Here is a 23,551-nt window from a genome sequence, read left to right as displayed (position 1 = left end):
ATTAAATGTAATGCAGAACATGTGACTCGGAGCATCCCTGAAATGGCTGGCAGAGGCAATTAATCCCTGCCATAGGGTTAATATAACTTATTCCTTTTAGTTTTCTGAAATTGGTAAGAGGTATTCTACTGCTGGGCAGTTAGTAATGAAAATGCCAAAGTATACTTTTTTTTTGGTGAGATAATCTAACTGGTCAAAATTAAATTTTAATTATCCCTTTATGCTGTCTCTATTCTTTTTGGTTCTAGCATAGTTCACAGCATTCTTAGGAAATCCTAGAATTAAAGGTAAGTGCCTCAATTGCCATTATACAACATGCAGCTCTTGTTGCAGCTCTTCCAGTTTTCCAGATTGAATGAGAAAGGTTAGAACAAGTGTGTGGGATGGAGGATAACGACTCAGGAAAGACAGCTGCCCTGCTGCTGGTCACTTCATGGTGGAAAGAAAAATCCTATTATTCCCTGCCAGAGAGCTTTCCAGAGCACTAGGTGGCCATTCTGTACGACTAATGAGATATCCAGCCTTCAGATTGTTCTTTTTAACTTGAGAAAAGTAGCAGCCACCAGAGATCAGAGAAGCCAAGACACTTTTGTTGTCCCAGGAGAGCCTTGGAAGACAAATGAGAGTAGATAAAATTACAGGGATTGTGTGAGAGGCTTCCTGCCCAGAACCTCCTCTTCTGTCTGCTCCCCATTAGTCCAAACATTGTCACTGTTAAAATCTCTCTTATTAGTGAATTACCCCATAGACCTCTCTGTTACTTAAAGGGGTAGCCAACTAAACCTCGTTTTTTGTTTGTTTGGAAGTTCCTGTCTGTTTTGTATGCTTTTATCATGAGAAACAGAGTACCAGGGAACTGACAAGACATCTAGTAGACAGGATTTAAACCAAATCAGAAGAGCAAAATAAAAGTGCACATACAATTTACAAAGCAGATACGAATCTCTGTTAAAACAGTAAAGTGGTCCTGCTTGCCTTCCAAAAAACACTGTTACTTAAGCTAGTCATAGTGTTGTTCCTGGTTATATATCTATGTGAGATGCCACTTCCAGGTGCAAAACAGAAAAGAGGATGAAAGTTTGGAAAAAGCATGACTGTGCTATAAGTGAGTACGAGAATTACCTTAACCTAGTAAGTTACATTTTAAATATAAAAGAAGCATCAAAAGGAAAATAGACAGGCTCATCAGAACAAATTGCTTCAATTAAAGTTACAGTGGTTGCCTGAGTGGATTGCTCTGTATGGTTTTGTGAAGCAGAACTATCTGAACTGCTTATTAAACTAATTACATTTTTCACAATATTTTGGCACCAGGAATAGGGTAGCATTTATTTTCCCAGTGACCTGATATGGTTCTCTACATCTGAAGTTTAGTGGTGTGTGTGTGGTCTGTTTTTTATTTATACATTTATATACAAAATACCTTTTAGAAGACTTTTAAAGTGTTTCTTCATTAGGGTTCCTGAATTATTTCAAGATGTTCTCTCAATATCATGTCTTTGCTTCAGATTCTGCATGGTATTGTAGGGTGTTTTTGTTTTGTTCTTAGAAGTTGTAAGTTAAACAACAGGCTTCTCGGTAAGTGTATCTTTTCTCCTCCTGGTTCTCTGATTTTCACTATAGGTACACTTATCAGAGGTACTAATTTAGCTCAGCTAGTCAAGACTCCTCTTTTGAATGTACATATGTCAAGTTTTAAGCTCTGGTATTCGTTTTAAGAGTGATTAGTCATTAAATCTATCGCCTGCCACTGATCAATTTGGTTCATCTTAAACTTCATGTAATTGCCTTTCTTAGTCAAGCATGTTAAGAAAAAAATGATTTTTCAGACTGAATCACAAACATGATAAAGCAGTTTCTCATAAAACAGATACCAAACTATGGAAAATGCAGTAAAGTTTAGGTGTGTGTTCTTACAACAGACATGGATTCCAAGCTGTACATTGCATTTGCCCTACTTATTTTCTTGCAGGATTAGAGCTTGAAATTCTATAATCTTTCAGTCTCTTTTCAGTACTGAAGTACAGTATCGTATCATTCCATTTTCATTTATTCTTTTGTTTTTTCTCTATTTTATAGGCTATCTTTTGGATAGGATGTTTTTCCATCTTTTGTCCACTGCATGAGAACTGTTACATTTCAGTATGCATACTATAGACTTGAACAACCTCATAGCAAACATGCTTCCCACTTGTCTTTTAAGACCAGAGGCAAAAGGAGTACTTAAAGAATTTAATTAGAAAGAAATAACTGTGGCTTATGGTTCTGATTAGCATTTGAGAGAGATTCCTCCAAATAAATGTTTCATCCTTCAAGAAGCTTTCTAAGGACTTGTTCTCAATTCAGAAAATCCCTAGAAAGTTTTACACCACAACAAAGTAACTTCCAACTGGATGAAGAACTAGAATAGAATAATCTATAATTTTCTGCTTGCTGCCCACTGGCTTCCTTTTTAAAATAAATGACTCATTTTCTGGCTCCCAAATCAACAAGTACAAAATTGCCACTGGGCAGATCAGGAAGGACAGACAGGATATTGGACAATTTGTGGCATCAGTCTGTGAGAAAGATTCATTGATTGGAATCCAGGCAGTCTCGCAAGTATGAAAGTGGTCTGATCCCGTTAGGGAAGTGGGGTGCTAATTCCCCCTATATTCCCTCTGAGGATATTGATTTTTAGAGGAAATCAGAGAAGTGTATTAACAATTACTCGGAGAGTGCAGGTTGTGAGATCCGTAATTGCCTGAAAGCAGCTACCAGAATTTCATCTCAGTGAAATCTGGAGGGATGAACATTGAAGTAAGCCAGGCTTTCCTGTTGCTTAACTCCAGTTGAAGATAACTGATATTACAGTGGTCCTAACTAACACTACCCTGTTAATGAATGAGAAATAAAGGGAATGGAGACTTGCTCATGCATTATGACTCAGGGTGGAGAAGTACAGACATCGGTGGTCATTTTGAGATAAAAAATTGTTTTTATCTCTGCTAAGGACGGTTTCAGTTATCTCCTTCACTGCTTTGCCTTGCTTTGTCAGACAGACAGAGATTCTCCACTGTGTTGCAATTTGTGCAGTTTCAAAAGGTAGGTGTTTGCTCCCCGCTATGATTGGGATTCCTGTGATTGGGATTCTTGATGAAGAGTACACCAGACTTGGTCTTTCTCCATAGGTTGTTTGCTCTGCTCTGGGATGCTCAGAGAGAGGAAGGCTTGGTCCACAGCCTTCTGTCTCTGAGATATGTCAGCTGGATTTAACTGACTTTGAAAAGGGAATTATACCTATCAATTTCAGCTGAAGTCCCCCTAAAAGGTACTAAGAGAGTTTTGATTTTGAATACGTGTAAATGGGAAGGAAAGGTTGTCTCCTAGCTGCAGATATCCTAATCCTTCTGAAATGAAATCAATATTAGATCATTAATTTTAATGTGAGCTGGACCAGTCCAAAGTCTGCCAATCCTCATCCACGTAATTTTATTTATTCAGATCTGTGGCAAGTCTTACACTTAGTGGCATGACACGTCCAGCACACCCCAGTGTATTTCTCTAGCTAGCGCTGTCTAAACTTGCTCCCTTTGCTAATGCTAACAGTCTGAAAATTTCTTGTAAATGAAGTCTTTAAGCTGACTCTGGGATGCTTGGCTGGAATAACCTGAATGAGCTCTGAAACTCTATTAAGCAATATTTATACAGGCTTTGCATATCGACATTTCCATTAACTTTCTCAGTTCACTGCACCATGGTTGCGAATGAGTAACACCGCTTGGCAGAGGAGCACACCCTTCGTGTTGTGTCTGAAGGAAACGTTACAAAACACTCTGCACCAATTTCTGCTTATTCGAGCAGAATCCTTACAGCGTTCAAGACTTTAAATAAATGCTGTAATTTAACTCCAAAGTAGGAAATAAAATTGGTAACAGGATTGTCCGGACTGGAAAATGGCTGACAGTAATGTGCTGTCAGATGGTCATTAAGATTTAAAAAAAAATAAAAAACCTGAAACCCTGCAAGGAGTCCAGTTACGATGGGGATAAAGTCATGCAGGTTAATTTCCAGCTCCTAGGAAATTGCAGCTTGAGATTTGTTGGAATAGTTGGGTGCCAAGCTATAGTTCAGTGAAGAGAGCAGGATTTTTTTCACACTGATTACTCATGTTAACTGTAGCTGCATGAAATTGCAGCTATTGCTGATTCCTGCTTTGAGTTTATACATGACGGTGCTCATCCTTCTGAAAACATGCATTATTTCAATCACAGTAAGGGAAAACGGCATCATCCCACATTCTTAAGAGGCTTCATGGCAATTAGCCCCGTGCCGGAGGGCTGTGTGCTTCGCACAAGTGGGCAGTGATGTGGCTTGCTTGGAAGGCAGAGCTTCGGCGGGCCGGGGAGTAAATAATGTCTGTCGTGTGGTGTTGCCACACGTTCACGTTGGGCGTTCTGGCAGATGCGTGATCCTCACATGTTCTTTCAGTGATTGCAAATGCTACATCCTTGATTCCTGATCCCTGATCAACGGGGAAAGAACATCTGCTCTATTCACTTAGTTGGAACCTGTGCTGTTACATCTGCCTTTTTTTTTTTAGACATTTTTGTACTTCTGATTCTAAGTGTCACTTTAGCCTTCCCATTTGTCGGTGGTTGGGCCTGCTCACTGGTGAACTTAATTTGCTTGAAACAGATCAGCTGGGGTCTAACAGCTATCGAAATGATTCAAGGCAGCGATTCAAGAGTCAGTAGATAAGTGGGCTCCTCTAAGCCGAGGCCCTGCCAGCCGGTGCTGCTGCCGTCCTCCCACAGCTGTGCTCATCAGGGAGCGATGCTCAGCAGGACCTGCTGCCCTCTTCCCTGCTCCCATCAGCCTTCCCTCTGCACAACTCCTGGGTCCTCAGATCCTCTGAGCCTCCTTCCAGTGTTCAGCTAGTCTTTCGGGTCAACGCTTCTCCTATCCTTTGATGGAGATGGAAATAGTGATTTCTTTCAACAGTGGCAAATTGTTCACCAGACAGAGGTTTATGCAGATTATGTGGACTGACTTGCCAAGGAATCAGCTCAGTGACAAGACAGTGCCCTCCAGCTGTTCAGTAGCACTGAGTGGAAATGCTGAAACGCAGCGTGTAGCCCGCGTGCGCGGTAAGGTGAGCGCAGGTACCTGGAGCGTGGCTGGCCGCTCAGCGACGCGCTGCCCTCCTGGAACCCCCTGCTCCGCTGAACTCGCTGCGTGCTGGCGGGTGGCAGCGAGGATTGGAGGTCTGGGTTCCAAAGGCAGAGCAGGGAAAAACCACAGGCTTTCTCTCTCCCCCCCAAAAAAAAGGTTTTAACACCCCCTTCCCCTTTCTCCCTGTAGTTCCAAGGTAGATCTACTCATCAAAACGGCAGTGCAAGATGTGAGGCAAAAGAAAGACAAGTTTCAGTGGTCCTGGGGACGTTAGCAAAATGAGGTGTGGTAGCTTTCCAGGGGCTTGGCTTCTCTATGTTGTGTCTGGGCTTGAGAGGTTTTCTCATTTACTTTTATGCATTTTCTAATAAAAATGAAACAATCCAGGCAGTAGATTTCTGAAGGAATATTGCATTTCATGGATGGTTAAAGCCACTGTTCATCAACAGTGTGATTTAATCAGGCTGCTTTATATCTAGAACGTGCTTTGTGTTATGTCAGAGTGATTCATTTTCTTTTTCGTGTTGGCTGTCTGGTGTGTGATGTGTGTGATCCCTGTAAAATGCCTGCAGTGTTAGCAGTTTTCAGAGACTGGGGCAAGGAAGATGCAATTATATCCTCACCTCTTCTTGTACCCTCCTTCCTGAAGCCCTAGCAGTAGGGCTGCGGTGCCACTTTGCTTTCAGAGCTTCTTAGCACAGATGTTGCAGAAAAATTCACACAATAAATAAACACTGTGGGTTGTGCCATGTTAGCTGCTGGAGTGGGAGCACAGCCACAGACTGTATCAAAAAGGAAGAGCTGGGGCAGAACAGTCCTGAGGCATTAATTCATACAAACCCCTTTCCGCCAAGTCAAAACAATTATTTGAAGCCTTGTCTATCTCTTAGTATCATAAGCCTAAAAATCTTGGGAAGATGGAGAGCTAGTTTATAATGCAGCTATCAGAGCAACAAAACACGAATGAAAAATCAACATGGCCACACACAATAAGTTGCTTGATGGTTAAACTCAGTGCAGCTCTTCTCTGGGCAGAAAATGTGCCATCGATAGAAATAAGACTGAACAGTTCTGTCATACAGTGCTACTTGGTTAAGACATCAGCAGACGCGAATGCAAGTTTTAAGGGCAGGGCCGTCTCCCACGTACGTGCCCCTGGCTGCACTAGTATAACCACCGAGACCGGGAAGAAGGTCTTTGGGAAAGCAAAGACTAACTGCGAGGAGTGTCCAGACTCTTGCTTGTAACCTGCTCAATCGGGTACATCCTACTGCCTGTTCAAACTGGTCATCTGTTTGTGAGCTGATGTTCCCGAGTCTTCCCGACTAACACTTTTAAGCACAATAATTTAGTGAAGATTGCTATGTCCCATGATTTAGAGCCAGTGGCCTAAAGAAGGAATCTAAGAATTGAGCAGTGCCTGTCAGGAACTTACCCTCTCCTTCATCTTCTACCTCTACTTCTAAGAGGGGGGAAAAAAAAAAAAAACGGAGAGATGCATACTGTCAGGATTTAGTTAGAAAAGTTAGGCCAAATCTGTCCATGCAGAATTTTTAATAAGTCTAAAGCCGAGGTCAGTGGACAGCAGTTGGGCTTTTGAGAATGAAGAGATATAAGATCTTAACTTCAGTCTCCAAATTTAAAAGAAATCTCAATCCTTGTAGTCTTTCTTGTCAGCTGCAAATATTCACTAGGTAGCCATTAAATTATAATTTTCATCACTAGAAAAGGAGCATATACGTAAAGACTGGAAAGATATTCGTCACTGTTTCAGAACCCATTTAACAGGAAATAGGAGTGTAAATTCCGGGTTGCCTGTAGTCTGGGTACAGGCAAATAAATAACACCTCATGGAAAACGCGTCTGACTTCAGGTGAGCTAAGTGTACTCTACACTGTCCTCTACATTGTAACTGCTTCTGAACTTCTCTGCTTTTTTTTTAAGGTAGCGTTGGCTACTGATAAAAAAGTGAAAGAAAATGGCAGAATATGAAATAAAAGTTGACAATCTTGTTATTTTTGGAATAATGTCGAGGAGTCGTTTTACTTCTGTTTTCAGCTGATAGTGCTGCATGATCCTTACCTTCATGTTTTTGGGAGGTAATTAGAGAATTTGACCTTCCTGGATCCACCCTGTGCCACGTGCTCTAGGTGTCCCTGCTGGAGTAGGGGGGGTTGGACTAGGTGATCTCTAGAGGTCCCTGCCACCCTCAGCCATTCTGTGATTCTGTGATTTGTAATCTTCTACTGGTTTGTTCACAACTTCTGCTCATGACATTTTGTAATGAGTATATAGCTTATAAATAACATTTTGAAGGTATGAGGTTATACAGAGATAATTGCTCAGCTGAAATGCATTGGCACAAGGCCAAAGGCTAAGCACCTTCCACCATCCCTTCTAAATTGAATAACTTCACTTTATGAAGTGTATCATCAGCAATTGTTTTTATTACTCCCAGAGGGCAATTTAAGGTTAATAAAAATCCAATTCCAGACTACTCATATATGTGAATATTTGTATTTTTAGAACCTTTCTCTGTCAATTGCGTTCCTTATGGAGCGTACGTGTGCAAATACAAGCATGTAAGTCGTAATTTCCGTTTATGTGTTTCTACTGCTCTGAAAGAGTTTACATCTCTGTTGCAGACTTTCTTGAAATATAGTTGAGATCCTCAACATGCTTTTGAAACTGAGCAAAACTAAACACACAGTTTTCATCAAGCAGTTGTTTATCACATCCTTTTACTGCCACTATCCTGCAATCCATTTGCCCCATGCTGTAACTGTTTGCCTCATTTTCTTCATTCCACAAAACCAGGATCTAAATATGCTCTCTGTTAGAAGCTGAAGTGTCATCTTCAAGCAAGGCAACCTGATATTCTGTGCGCTCTTCAGCAATCTAAGGAAACTCTTAAGTAAAGGAGAATCGGAGGGGAAAGTTCATTCTTACTCTCACTGTCATAAATTGGTTACGTTTGTCATCTGAAGTAGTACAGGCGACATGTTGAAGTCATCTCTTCCAGGACTCTGCTTTTATGATGCTGGATTAGAGTCGTGCTGTGAATGTTTTCTTTTCTTACTCACTCTGCTGCCCTGTGACCACCTCCCCTGCCCTTTCCTCTTGCAAGTGGACATACCGTCTCTTGAGACAGCTGTTTCTGCCTGTCAGTGCAGGAAACAACATTTGTAATAATAAATAGTTTAAGGAAAGAAATGGAAGAAAGAGTCTGATGTATACTAATACCTGCCCAGAATAATGTGGGTTCTTTTTGCTTCCATGATTTTACTGATTTAAAAAAAATCTATGCAAACTTTTAGCATGCATAATACCTTATGGCAGAATCAGCCCATTTCTAGCATTTTGAAGGGTTTCTTTTCCTCCCCAAATTAAGAAACTCATAAATTGCTTTTGTTGATCTTCATTCATTGAAGATGAACATTCAGTGAAGATGTTAAGGGGCTATTAGGGCTATGAGGATGATCAGGGGTGTGGAACACGTGCCCTGTGAGGAAAGACTGAGAGAACTGGGCCTGTTCAGCCTGGAGAAGGCTGAGAGAGGATCTAATCAGTGTATATAAATACCTTAGGGAGGGAGTGAGGAGGATGGTGCTGGCCTCTTTTCAGTGGTGACCCGTGATAGGACTAGAGGAAACATCCACAAACTGAAGCTTCAAAGTTCCACAGGAACTTAAGGAAAAATTTCTTACCAGTGAGGGTGACAGAGCCCTGGAACAGGTTGCCCAGAGCGGTTGCGGAGTCTCCTTCTCTGGAGACCTGCAAAACCTGCTTTGGCCACGTGCTCTAGGTGTCCCTGTGTGTGGAGGCGGGTTGAACTAGATGATCTCTAGAGGTCCTTTCCAACCTTTGTGATTCTGTGTTTTACTCATACATCTCCTCCAAGTGTTCCTAATTCTGAACATGCTTTTCCTTTCTAATGCTTTGTTCTCACTATTGGGACCTTAATGCATTGAGCACATTAATTAAATAATGTTACCATTTATGAATTTATGCAGGTTGCTGTATATATGTTGTTGCATATTTTCTTTGTTGGCAAAAGAGTATTTAAACAATTTTCCTCTAAAGGTCATTGACATGCCAGAACACAATCCTGGAGATATGGGTGGAACTATGAGACTGGGAAAGAGGAGGACTGTTTTTAAAACACAAAATTCTGTTTTAAGTAAGTAACAGTTTGGCTATTATCGCTCACCTTTTGGATAGACTAGGCAAAGCAAAAATGTCAAAGCACTTTTTGTCAAAGCAGTAGAGCCTCCAACAAGCTGTTGGATGGGAGCTCCCCTGAGCTCATTCATTCTGATACTCTTTTATATACATTTACCCTGCACAAGTCCCAGTAAGAAAAAGTAAGTTAGGATTTGAGGTGTTAAATTACTGTAATAAGCCCTGAGGATACTGTTCAAAAAAATGAAAACAATTTTATATAAATAGTTTTAATTTTAATACTTAATTATTTTCATAGGAAGGTCAGAGTGTAAGGAAATACTAAGGATATATCTCTACTCAAGTTTCCTTCTGATTTTATTTGGGCTGATAGGATTTAAAATGGTGAAGCATAAGAATAGTCGTGTGGCAGAGCAGTGCTCTATCAAGCACAGCGCCTTATCCCTAGCAAGAGCTAAAAGCAGATGCATGTGAAGGACTACAGGAACAAGACGTGCATGCAGAAATACTTAGTATATTCTTGCAGTAAATTCAGTGTCCAGTTAATTTGCAGTTCCGACTTCCTGAGATGTAGAGAGTAGCTTTGTGCTTAATGAAGTCTGATAGATGTATTTTTTAATGAAATTAATTGTTTTTTTAATTTATGCAAACTTTCAGCATCCGCATTATCTCCTGGCAGACTTATGCATTTTTGTCTGTTGTGTGAGGATGTGTCTATCTGGTTTTGTTTGCTTCGAGCTTGCTTCCCAGATATTTTGGCTGATATCTCTGTTTCTTATATTAGAGCTGTTTTTTCTATTAAGTTAAGCATATAGCCATCATCATGCTGTATTTTCTGCTGTCCCCAGTGTGAAGCAGAACTTCCTCTTCCTTGGAGCTTCATTGCGAGTCACGCTCTCAGATTGCCAGAACTCCTCAGCCTTAAATCCCTCAGATTGCCGGTAGTCCTCAGCCTTAAACATCCTCTACCTGGTCCTCTTAGTCCTTATCTTGTTTTGAGGATATGTGCTGGTCTGTATCCTAAACATAGTCAGGCCTTGCTGATATCCAGTCTCTGACCCTGCACTGTTCTAGGCTTAATTCAGTCCTGGAAACAGTCTTGACTGGAGAAAGAAAATTATTTTTTTTTGTAGGAAATGAAATAAAAAATATTTGCTGTAACAAAAAAGAAAAAAAAAGATTTTACCAACCTCTAAGCAAGACAAGTCTTAGAGATACTGGGATAAACTGAGAGCAGGATTTGGACTGTTAATTTAAGTGAGAGCTATATTAAATTTCATTTTAGTGCACATTTCAAACTGATTCTTTGGTGGTTGGCAGTGTTGCCTTCCATATTAGGCTCAGAGGGCAGCAAGAGATTCATTTGGGTAAAGAGATCAGGAAGAGGGAGAAAAACAATATTCTTTTTATGAAATTGCAAATATTATGCCAACTGCCAGGCAAAATCTGCTAAAATGGAACAGATGGAAGCAAAAGGCTGAGATTCTTCTTTCACTGCAGCTTTTGCATACAGCTGCTGTAAAACAGTGTAGGGATTTTATGGTGCTTGTTCACTGAAGCATTTGTTTTGTAGTTTTGGCTTTACAGTTTTAATTAATTTAGACCTGGTTTTCAGATCATACAGTCTACCTAAGCTATTTTGTAGTCTGGAACTGCTGAAGATAAATCCTGAATATGCTCAGGTATCAATAAATTGAAATATACAGTCACGACTCAGAAAAAAAATAAAAGTCATGGTGAAATGAATAGTGTCCCATTGTTTATTTTCCATGTGAAATTCTTTTCAGGTTTAAATTCCACAGTACTGTAGATCAGATACTAGGTATTTGGAAGGTAATGCTGTAGTTTCTAGGTCTTTCCTAGAAATAGTTGTAAAAACCATTAAAATGCTAATTGCTTTCCTGTTGTATATTCAGGGAAACTTTATGGCAACGAAATGTTTGTAGAGGAACGACACAGGCATCGATATGAGGTAAGCGCTACTAAAACTAATTTATATACTCAGAAGTTACAGCTTAAGCAAATTGTTCCTCCTGATAGTCAAGATTCTATTTGAAGCAAATGGGAGATTTCTGACATGAAACAAGGTTTAATAGTGCTTAGTTAGAATCATGTAGATTGGAAAGAACTTCTGGAAGTCATTTGGTTCAACTCATTGCTTGGAGAAGAGCCAACTTCAACATTAGATTTGACTGCACAAGGCTTTGTCCGGTCCAGCTTTGAGTATCTTCAGAGATGGTGACTCCACAACCTCTTTGCACAACTTGTTCCTCTGCTTAACGACTTCACTGTAAACCATTTTTTCCTTATATTTAACTGGAGCTTTTATGGGGCTTGTTTGTATCCGTTACCTCTCAGTCTTTTGCTGTGTGCCTCTGAGTAGAATCAGGCTCTACTATCTGTATATCCTCCCATTAGAAACTGAGGAAAGCAACTAGACCTCACGTTTTGCTTTCTCTTTCATAGGCTGAACAAACCCAGCTCTTTCAGTCTCTCCTCCCATGTTGCATGTGCTCCAGTTCCCTAACCCTCCTGATGACCCTTCTATGGACTTGCTCCATTTTGTCAATGACTATCGTGTACTAAGGGCCTGGAACTGCACACAAAGGTGTTTTAGAAAGTGCTTCTTAGTGGGGAATAACATAGTGCACTGATCCTGTCACAGAGACAGTGCAGCATCTTGGCAAGTTGTTTTGGAAAGTAATGTTGGCACAGACCCTGCTTTTTGTGAAGTGCTCCAAAGGTGCAAGATCATAATCCTGTAGTGTGTTGCTTCTGGGCTGACTGGGTCAGGACATTTATATCTCACAGGTCAATTCAGCTCACTTGCTTCTTGGCCCCTGGGTGTGCATGTTGAAAATGCTGTCATTCAAGAAGATGCACGGGAGCTGGTTGCGTGCAGTTAAGTCTGAGATAGTTCGGAAAGCACCCTACTCCATTGTATCTAGGGGAACCTAAACTATGGTATGTGCTTGCCACAAATTTAACCAGACAGCTTTAAGTTCCCTTAAAAGCTGGGCAGAGAATTTGGCAGTGGTGAAGTTACTCAGAATTTGTTTAGTAACCCAGTGGTTAGCACATCACCAAGGAAGTGGAACAGCTTTCTCCACAGCACCTCAATCATCTCAAGGGTTTAGAACCACAAACCCTGTGTCCTAGAGTACTGAACTGTGTATGTTCAAACAGAGGACCCCTACTGCTGGAAGTGGGCCATTTCAAAAGGAAGAAATACAAGACTGCTCAGAATTAGGAGGACAGCAAGCAAGTGAGACTCTGGATGTATTATTTTGTGTGTAATTATTATAAGTTTTTAAAATACTGCTCATCTGGTATTAAAAAAGATTGCTCACCCTTACAAATTTTAAGCCAGAGTTGTTAAGAAAAAAAGCAACTCTTTTTCCCAACTCTTTTCCTGCTCATTTAGCTATTAAAGGCATTTACAATTGAACTACTACTATTTGTTAAATCAGTAAGTAGAACTTTTTTTTTTGTATATATTTCAGGTGAACCCAGAATTGATTTGCAGCTTTGAAGAGAAAGGTTTGAAATTTGTTGGCCATGATATGGAGGGGAACAGAATGGAAATTATTGAACTGGAAAGTGAGTGGCTTATTTGTTTAGATACACTTTAGGCATCCATGAAAACTATGTAAACTACAGGTAATTAAGTGACATGTAGGCAGAAGCAGCCAGGACACTACTGAGTACTGTTGAGTCCACTTGTGTATTGCAATGGATGAAGATAGAGAATATTTTAGGGGCCTTACACTTCTTCAGGACCATGAGTGTATCTGGTTATCAAAAGGACATACACTACTTTGCCAAACCATCATAATTTTAGTTCAATGGCATCATGTATTCATATATTATCACAGAATAATTCAAAAGGCAAACTAGTCCAACCCCCAAACAGACCAGGTTTTTCAGAACCACATCATGCCAAGTTTTGAGCGTCTCCAAGCATGCTGTTGGTTGGACCTCAAACCACTCACCATTACTCTTGGAATCCAACAGTTCAACTAGTTTTTAACCCACCTTGGGGTCTACCCACTAGTCCATATGTCCTAACTTGGCTACTAGGAAAACCTAGGAAACTAGAAAACCATATCAAAACCTGTGCTAAAGTTAAAATGACAGAAGGCCCCTGCTCTCCTGTCATCTGCACACTGAGTGCTCCTAACTTGACAGCACAAATTGCCTTCCTGTCCTTCAAAAGCCTGGAAATCGGAGGATTGGAGGATTTGTCTGAATCCTGCCATAAACTGAGATTAGGTTGACTGACATGCAGTTTTTTGGCTCCTTCTTCTTGAAGATTGTCAGGAACCTCTTTTGTTTGCCACAATGTTTTAAAGGTAGAGAACAGCTTCACGAGGACACTGGCCACCTCTCTCTGCAGCCTCCAAGGCATCCAGTCTGGTCCCAGAAACTAATGTGCCCAGTTTGCTTGCATGTATGAAGTATATACACATGCATATAAGGAAAGCTTAAAACATCACTGGAATAAATCACCCAAAGAGGCTGTGAACATTTAAAACTTGAAAATGACAAAGCAAAGAGCAGCCTCATTTAACCTTGAGTTTGACCCTGCTTTGAGTAGGAGATGGGACTGGAGACCTCCCAGTATTCCTTCCAAACTCAATCAGTTTGTCAGTCTTTACTTCCATACCCCTTTTTAGAATCAAAATAAAACAATCCAAGGATGAAAATCTTTTAGAAAGCAAACTCCTTTCTTTCACACAAGTGATTCAGATAGATGAGCTTTTGAAATACTGTGGAAATTTTGTGGGTTTGTATTACTTTATGAAACAAGTCTTGCTGTCGTTGTTATGAGCATTCAAGAAGATGAATGCTGTGCATTGCTTGTTGAATGTTTACACAGAACAACTATTAAAAAGTTATTCTGGTTTTGCTTGAACCTTGAACTTGTTCTTTTAAATCACTCCTGGCTAGACTGATAGCAGACACCAGAAGATGCAGGTTATGTAACAAGATTTTTTCTTAATGGCTTCTAACTGGCATTGTCTTTGTTAAACTCCATGTTTAGAAGGAGAAATTTATTGTAAGAATGCATTGTCATCTTAGAGTGCTATTTCTGATGTAAAGTTGCTGATAAATAATTTTATACTTCGCATGCTGAATACAGTGTTATAATTTTTACAAGGGTTTGAATACAGACATCTTAGCATTTCGACAACTGCAACCTCTAAAGTAAACTGTGATCAAGGAATACAGTTGAGTTCATATTAATTGCCGTCATAATCTTTGTTTAGTTTGTTCCTGATAGCATGCTTCTGCTACACATGCTGGTCAATGGTCTTGGAAGGCTGTTCCTTTTCTGCGTGGAACAACTTGTATAGAGAAGATAGTGAAATAAATCAGGCAGGATTTTTAAATCGCATGTTACTGTGAAAAGAATAAAAGTAACAGTAAAACCTGGTGTTACTTCACGATGAGCTGCAAACAGACTCTGATTATTGAGGAAAAACAATCATCAGAAGGAGGAGGATGGGATGGAGCAGAAGCACAGAAATACAGTACACCAAATAGCTTTGACAAAGCTTTTAGCAAAATATATCCACAGGACTATTCGGTGCTTTGTCATTGTCTTGTTTTGCATGAAAAGAAAGAAAGAAGTTATGGGATAAATTCAGAGTCCAGGTTGTTTTTAAGACATAGCAGCAGATGTAGTAAGAACAAACTAGATGATACTCATTACCTTCATAGAAAAAAAAAGACTGTTTTATTGTTACTACTTATTCTTTATTGCAGAGAAATTCCTTGAATGTTTGGGAAATTGTTGGACCAGAAGAGAGAGTGCTGTGGCTAATTTGGTCCAATGTCCTGCCTTTGAAGTGTTTAATGTTAGCTCTGTTAAAATAGTATTCAAGGAAGGAATGGTGCATGTACCAAAACGTTTGCCTTAGTTCTCCTTCCAAAGAAGAAAGGAGGGAAGCAAACACAGCAGTAGCAAAGTAGTGTTTTGGTGGTTGGAGATTCAAAGAGCTCAAGATTAGAGAAGACAAAGCAGCATAGTTCACTTAGCTTAGCAAACAGAGCTGAACGATGGCATTGTCATCCTTAAACACAGAGGACAAACAGCAGGACAGAAGAGCCCCTAAGAAAGGGATGTAAGCTGGCTGTGAAGAAGATAGCCTGTGAATTAGGAAAAGGTTTCTAAACAGAAGGACAGAGTATCTGAATAGCTTTCCACTGGCAACAAAAACTTGTGGTGGGGCTCAGGGAGCAGAGCTTCACCCTTTCTGAACGGGCTGCGTTCAGTAACAGGCCTTGGATATCCCTTCCAGGCCTCAGACATTGAACCTTGTTTTTCCCAATTTTCCGTGTGTGTTACTTCTGTATCTGTCTGTTAGTGCATAAATATTTGCTATATGGTAATGCTTCTCCGTAAGGAACTGTTCTTTTTTTCCTTCAGATATGTATACATGTATGTTCTGAGTATGCTTGCATAGATATATATTGGAGACTAACACACTTCATGAAAATAATATGAGGAATGGCAGAATTGTTACCTATACAGCCTCTGTTTTTTCTCCCTTGCATTTCTCTGTTATTCTGCAGTTTTATTACTCAACCTTCAAATATTTTTCATTAACTTGCTCTCCTAATATCCTGGTTCTCGTATCAGGTTTTTGTTCCTTTTCCATTAAAGAAAGTTCAGGTCTTCCCTCCACCTTAAATCTACATATATTGATATGGTTTCTAGACTGCTGTGTGAAATTTTCATTAAACTTTCTGACATTTGTCTTTTAGATCATCCGTATTTTGTGGGAGTTCAGTTCCACCCAGAATTTTCCTCAAGGCCTATGAAACCTTCACCTCCATACCTGGGACTGTTGCTTGCAGCAACTGGGACACTCAGTGCATACTTGCAACGTGGATGTAAATTGTCTCCAAGGTAGCTTTTCTTTTTTACTTGCCTGAAGATTCACAGAAACATTTTCAGAGGGTCCCTTCTGTCAAATCCAAAATTCAGAAAAGAATAGGGAGCTCTTCACGTATTGTTTTGTTCCTTTGTACGCCTAACATAAACCCAGTTTTAGAAGTATCTGGAAATAGCAAACATAATTGCCTTTTCAGAGGCTGATAAGAATAAATCCAGAATCATATGTTCTAGCTAAAAAGAAATTTAAAAATCCTTAGAAAATTCAAGTAAAGTTAGTTTAGCATCTGGCCTCCCATGATAGCTTTTATTAGTGGTAGTTTCCCAGGGAAAGAGTTTTGCTAGGTGATCCAGCAACTAAGTGACATTCTTATCTAGTTGCATTTGAATGATTGTAGCAACAAAGTAAAACCCATCACTTTTATTTTACAACAGCCAAGCAATTAATGGTGTCTAGCAGAGAAGAGCCTGATACAAAGCAGTTGGGAAGTCTTTTAAACTTAATAGAAGTGTTTGGATCTAGATTAAAACTGTATGGTTGGGCCAAGCCAAAATCCTTTTTATTGCTGTTGCCTTGGACACCAAGTTCTTGGTGTGTTTGCTGAATGTGGCAATACTGTTCAACTGTGTTAACTTATCATGTTTTTAATGGCCCTATTAATCAAAGCTACCATTTCATTACAATAACAATAATAATGAGGTTGAGGGAAACCAGGATGAAATAACAATTTAAAAAAAATCATAGAATGACTAAATATAATACAGAACATATCCAGCTCTATTCTTATAGATAAAGCACTAAACTCACTAGGTCTGTTTTATTTGAGTTACCATTTACCTTGTTACATAGCAGTCAAACAACCCTTCTCTCTCCACCTGAGAGAAAACACTTTGGAATCAAAAAACATTTTGAGATTGAAAGAGGAGCATTTTGCAGAGAAGAGCCATCAGGAGTGAATTTCCCTACTAATTACAGCACAGCTGCTCACATATCCACCTACTGAGTGGAAAAGATTTCCAATTTAAGCCTTTAAACCCCCTAACACTAATGATTTCTTTGAAGAGTAAAGCATGTCATAACATGATTTTTTGAAGCAAATCTGAGGTGAGGATTCCCTGCATACCTCAGCCAGTACTGCCTACATGAGTTGAGCTTGTGCTGTTTATTATGGCAAAGATGTAACCAGAAAAGGAATGCATGGAGGCCAGCAAGTTGAGCAGTGTAGTGCTGAATGTGGGCTATAAAAACACTGAAAGGAGAGTTAAGAATGAAGCCTGAGACAAAGGGAAGTACTCATTTCAGCATGAGATTATTCAGAAGGACTAGTCACTCCAGAATATTTAGCAGCCCCATAATTAGGACACTATTTTAGAACATTTAACATGTTAAACCAAACAGAGAGTTGATTTGAAGATGCATCACACCCCTGCACACCTAAGCCGAGTGCCCTAAGTATCTACAACCAAATAAAACTTCAGCTATTTTTATTTATTTATTTGGTGAGGCTTAATCTGGTAGAAACACTCTGGTAATACTTACATGCAAGCAAAAACATACCTAGTTTGAAACAAGAGTGTACTCTCCAGTGAACACAGTTCCCAGGAGCTTTTGTGCTTCCAGAGGTAGTAAGGAACTGAGCAAATAATTGGAGCGGGGGAAGAGAGGGGAAAAATATTACTAAATAGTATTTAAGTGTCCAAATATGACTTAAAGTGGCTAAGTCACTCTGGTGGCTTCATTGCTGAGATATAATAAAGTCATGTTACTGTTTTTTTTTCCCCATAGCAAGTTTAGCAACAGTAGGCTTCATTTCTTCTCTTCCCCCAGCCTACACCTTCACTAATGCCTGCAAGAGGAGGTTACAGCACATGGTTGGCATTTTGCAAATAGTTAAAAGAGGATCTGGAAGCACTATTCAGAACCAAGAAATAATATAAAAAGAGGTAGAGAATTTAGAAGCCTGAGCAGAAAATAATGAAACAAGGTTTTACTTGGGGACAAGATGAAGATAAATAAGTGCCCAATAGGTGGGGGTGAATGTGAGGAATATTTCTGTGAGAGGAGTTTCTAGGTGTGAAAGTGTGGGTGAGCAGGGCTGCGGCAAAAAAGGGTTCCGCAGGTCACCAATCCATATGCCAAGGGAAGGGACCAGCTCTGCTTCATCTAGCCACAGAGTACTCTAGTAAGGTCTGGGCAGTTTATTAATAAAATATGACTGATGAGTCACATTCAGCGACTTGTAAAAAAGTGACCAAAGGACAGAAAGTTTGGTGTATAAAGAAAAGGAGAAAAGGGAAAAAGAAATAGTGTTTACTGCATTAGCATGGGCCAACTGATGCCCAAATCCACTCTGTAAGGAGTTTTGGGCTAGCACCTGTAAAAAAACAGGGAGCTGCCTCACTGATATGTTTGGCTTGTGTGAGGGAAAGGAAGTACAGGCAGGGCTGGCTCGGATATCCCCGTTAGTAGGTGGGTTCACTTTGTCTTTAAGTGAAAAGAGGTAGTGGCTGTCGTGGGATTCCCACAGTATCTTGCAGAATTCATACAAAATTACTCTCAGGTCTATAGCACTGAAAGGGCTGGACCGCCTGAGACCTGAAAAGAGGTGAAAGAGGTGTGATATTTGCAGTTTTCAGGGTAAAGGATGTAATTAATGAAGAGGAACTATTTAATGTTTACAAGTAGCTCTTATGGGATTTGGTTAGTAAAGGAGAAGAGTGAATTACATCAGGAAAGATTCAGTGAGTAAGATACACTTCAGAGTATTGTAATTCGGAATAGACTGGAATGTGTGACACTCTAGGCAGAGTAGGTTAGTAGGACAAATAGGCTAGAAGTAGTTGTCCTACTTGTTCCAAGCAATAGTCCACCTGCTGCACCACCATCTCTGCCAGTGGCCAAAACCTGATGTTGCAGAGGAAAGTGAAGGCAGTCTGATGGCTTGAACATGGTCAGCACCAGGGAACGGGCTTCCTGAAAAGGATGCAAGCTGGAAGCCAGGGGGCAGCTGTAGCATCCTCGCCAGCAGGACACAGTGCTCCGTTCCCTGGGGCCCAGTGACAGTAACTGCGCTCTAGTGACAGTCCAGTCTGAGAAGTGCAAAGTGACAAGTCAGGTCTGAGGTGAATGCAGGAAGCAAGTGAGGGTCGCTGGGCTGGGTACGGGCAAGGCTGCGGTGCCACCTTCTGCATGCATGAAACTGACTGATGGACAGCAGGGGTACATCAGCACTTCTGTCAGTAGAAAAAAAGAGGTCTAGAATGGACACGAGTTTGGTAATAATGCAGCACATGTAGGAAGATGCTCTTTTTCTTGTGTCCTGAGAAAACAGGGATGAGTGAACCTTTAAACAGAAACCTATCATGTAACACCTTAACAGAAAATGTTTTCCTTAGTCCAGTCTGGAAATACAATGCTGCAGCTATTGCCCTAGATAGTGTTTCACTTTGAAGTGAATGTATTTCCATTTACTACAGCTAGATTAAATAAGGATCAAAGTGACCAAAAGTCTTAATCTGTATGCTGTCAGGGGACAGTCTTGAGGACTGAAGGGATTAACCAAATGCAGTGATACCACATGTAGTATTTTGTTGTTTTTCCCTTGGCTATACCCTTACACTCCAGATCTCATGAAAAGAAAGATGCAATAGAACTACTATAGTGTGGCCTTAGAGCTGGTCACTAATTCCCTTTTGCTGTGCGAGTCCAACTTTGCCAGAACTTACAAGCCAGATGAAGTTACTGTCATGATCATACTGAAGATATTTATTAACTGATTTGTATGCAAACTGAGAGAAAACTTGCTGAAGGAAATGTAAGCAGATATTTTCAGTTGAAGATTCAGTGTGAAAAAAATTCATAAAAGAAGAGCCAGGCTTATTTGATTATTTTTCACTGCTTTTGTAGCTGCTACATTAAATAGGATTTATACAACACACATAATATTAGCAGCTGTGAGCACAAAATATCCATTTGATTTTTATGTTTAATATCTGTGTAGCAGCTAAGCGTAATTTGGAAGAAAGTACACATTTATTCCTAAGAGAAGTGATGACTCTTTTTGGTTTATACCATACAGAGTGTTTCTCCATTTTTTTTCCAGTTGAATACAGTTCAAATCATAGAAAATCTTACAAATTTGACATGCATATTGATTTGAAGCTGGAGTACCCAGACCCAGACCTGCCATGATTCATGAGTCCCTGTTTGCTTTCAAGTTCAGTAGCAACTTCTCAGTTCTTGAAGAAGTTCAGGTTTCTATGGAGCCTGAATTCCTCCCATTAACATGATGCTACAGCTTCTGGGGGTGCTTGGGGCTCTCCTTCAAGCAGATGAAGCTCTGAGAGCCTCAGGGAGAGTCTGTTCCTGAGGCGATCGTGGCCTGCCCTTGTGCTCTTTGCTAGAGCAATGCACGGTGAGGAAAGGGAAGAATTCTGTGCCTCTGTCCTGTCCTGTGTTTCCTTTTGCCCTAAATTGACTCAACACCCAGCAGTGCACCTCCTAAATAGGGGAGACTGAGAACATAGTGACAAAAGCCCTTCTTCAGCATATCAGTCAAAAGCTTGAACTGAATTGGGCAGAGTAGAAACAAGAACCAGGCTGATCCCCACCCTCTTCCTCCCCCAGTAAGTGTTTTAATAGGTCTGGGCTAATTACATGACCTTCAACTTCTGCAAACTGGAAACAAGCCTAAAAAGTAGGGGTGGGTAGTCACTGAAATAACTGAAGCCTCCAGCAGTGAGTGACTGCTGTTAGGAGGGTCTCCAGAACAGACTGTCTCCTCAAGGGGAAGAGTGGTGATGAGATACTGGGTGGAGGGCAATGCCTAACTGCCTCTGAGAGATGAAGCTGGGTGCTTCTCATGTCACTACATAGGTCTCAGCATTTTTCCTGAGGCTCCTACAATAAGGCTAAGCGTCCTACTAGATTGCATAGGGAGCTTTGGTGATGTTTTGGATCTCTGAATGTCACTGGGCATCTGAGTCCATAGAAAAGTAATGCAGCACTCAGCTGGCTGAGGTCTTTGAATGTAAACCAGGTTTATAGTGAGATTAGACAACTTGATGCTATCAGTAATTTTATTTTGTGATGTGTGAATTATTTTTTCTATTTTGCTGTTATGTGAAAATGCAAAGCTGTCTTAATAATGCTGAATTTTTATTCCATGTTTCCATGGATACTTTCAGAAAGAAGTAAGTACAGTACCAGTGATGTTTTGTGTGTGTACATCTGGCATGCTTGATCATACTGTTAACAACACTTTCCTCACTTGAGCTCTGTAATTGTTTTCCAGCTGGTGAAATGATCAAATTGAGCATTTCCAGTTAAAATGCTCAATTTTAGTTAGAATGTCAAAACTGACATGATCTGTTCTTTACAAGAGCAGCATTAACAACATGTATGTAATGCAGAGAATGCAATGGGCAAAGTCTTAACAGACGTTGAAGTATTTGGAATATCGACTTTGCCTTGTGCAGAACTTGCTACAGTGATTTGCTGCAGTTGTGGGAGGCTTTCTTAGCATTCCGAGGTACAGTGGTGCTGCTCTCACTGTCCCACTCTTCTAAAATAGCTGTTTTGACTTTGTTTTTAATCTGCAATGATTGTTCTGCAAAGAGGAGAAGGTGAGATTCAGGCTGAAAAGCAGTGTTCAGTAAGAAACACTAGTGAGGTCTGTTCAATGATTCTAAATTAAAGTCCAGACCAAAGATCTCCAGCTATGGGGTTGCATAGCATTACACAGCAGGCAGCCACCGCAGATCAACTGAGAGGGCTAAGGGAGTTGGTCACCTTTTGCTGGGAACGTGGTGTGCTTGATGTCCCAGCAGGAGGGACTTGGCCAGAGAGAGGGAGACCTCCATGGCTGAGCTGCTGTTGGATGGAGTTGTAGTTCGTGGTAAGAGTGGTGTTTGACGGGGGCGGCTGGTGGAGCGCGGGTGCCCGGGGCTGGCACGGGCAAACCCACAGGAACGAAGTGTGAGCCCTCAAGGGCTGTTCCGTCAAACAAGCCCTGTTCTCTGAAGTACCAACTGAGCAGAATTCTTGCAGATCACAAGCCCTTGGGCTCCCTGAGCTGGAGCAGGGCCAGGGGAGGCTGAAGCTGGGGATTCCTCTGAAGAGATGCAACTTGTCATTAGAAGAGTTAAGAGAAAGCTAAAGACCTGGTAGACATCCCTGGCCAGAGACTGCACGAGGCCCTGTCCATCTTCCCAAGAGCGTGGCTTGTGAATGGTTCTTTTTCTCAGTCACTGTGGTGTTTCCCGTCCTTCACCCTTTCCTTGTCTAGCCACTCACAAAATGATCACTTGCATGGCAGCTCCTGTCCTGTGGAAACAAGTGTACTTGTCTCAGGAAACAGTTGAAGGGGATTAAACCTCGGGGAAAACTGTCCAAACGTTGCTTGATGCAATGGAAATGGTTTGTGTTCTGACTCTGGAAGAGCATGAATTGTAATTTAAATCTAAATTGAAACTTTCAGAGTAAAGAAAGCTACAGTTGTCTTAAATTTTTCTTTGATTAAAATGGTCATTTTTTATCATAAATGAGAAATTCATTTTAGTCTTACGCTGAGCAGCTGCTATTCTCCATGCTGTTAATTGCGATTGCAGGCGCAAAGCACCACCAAACATTCAGTATCCAAGGGAGAGAATATTGAACATGCTACTTAGACGGTGGATTATTGTTTGTCATCATTTCTTAGACCACAAATTTAAGCCCATTTCTGCTGAGAAAGGCATTCTAAAATATCAAATTTTATGAGCCTGAAGTAATTTTCTGGAAATAGGTTGCATTTGAGGAAAGCGTTTGTCGTATGCATCTTCTGGGTTGGAGGGTTTGAAGTAAAATACTTGTTTTAGACCCTACTCACTGATGTATTATTTTTAACAGTGACAGCTACAGTGACCTCAGTGATGACAGTTCTCCAGAAAAAGAGTTTCCTAATTCAAGAACAAGCTAAAATGATTGTATGAGACCACAGAAATGGATGATGCTATTGAGGTAAACTGGATCATTTTGATACTGCTTTATGACATTTATTTCTTCTTGATTTACGAGAGGATACAGAGTTAGCTTGATTCTCCTTTTTGTTTCAAATCTTGTCTGAGAGCTTATCTTTTCTTCCTTGCCTGCAGCACTTAATTGTGCTCTTTTTGTGCTGCTTAACTCTGCAATTGTATTACCAAAGTCTGCTGAGCATTTTGGATACCGCTTGTATGTAAGATGGTGTACAAAAACAAGTTTCGTTAATGTGTGAAGATACTATGAAAGTACATTCAAAAATTGTGCTTTTTTGTTAATTTAATTTGCATGCT

At 40.5% G+C, this 23,551-nt stretch overlaps 1 protein-coding gene across 1 annotated transcript in view; it reads left to right on the top strand.

Moving 5' to 3' along the window:
* The window catches only part of CTPS2 (CTP synthase 2), a 64,461-nt gene extending 41,242 nt beyond the window's left edge, over nucleotides 1-23,219 (top strand). The window contains exons 15-19 of the mRNA XM_088532738.1: nucleotides 9,238-9,334; nucleotides 11,253-11,308; nucleotides 12,840-12,936; nucleotides 16,108-16,252; nucleotides 23,127-23,219. Coding sequence (XP_088388864.1) covers nucleotides 9,238-9,334; nucleotides 11,253-11,308; nucleotides 12,840-12,936; nucleotides 16,108-16,252; nucleotides 23,127-23,196 — 465 coding nt within the window. The 3' untranslated portion in view covers nucleotides 23,197-23,219. The remainder of the gene's footprint in view (nucleotides 1-9,237; nucleotides 9,335-11,252; nucleotides 11,309-12,839; nucleotides 12,937-16,107; nucleotides 16,253-23,126) is intronic.
* The last annotated feature ends 332 nt before the right edge of the window (nucleotides 23,220-23,551 follow it).

The sequence above is a fragment of the Tinamus guttatus genome, unplaced genomic scaffold (genome assembly GCF_059628265.1).
Source record: "Tinamus guttatus ecotype Peru unplaced genomic scaffold, ASM5962826v1 Tinamus_guttatus_pri_ptg000470l, whole genome shotgun sequence".
Classification (NCBI taxonomy): Eukaryota; Metazoa; Chordata; class Aves; order Tinamiformes; family Tinamidae; genus Tinamus; species Tinamus guttatus.
The sequence above is the reverse complement of the archived record's forward strand: the minus strand, read 5'-3'. Positions and strand labels throughout refer to the sequence as shown.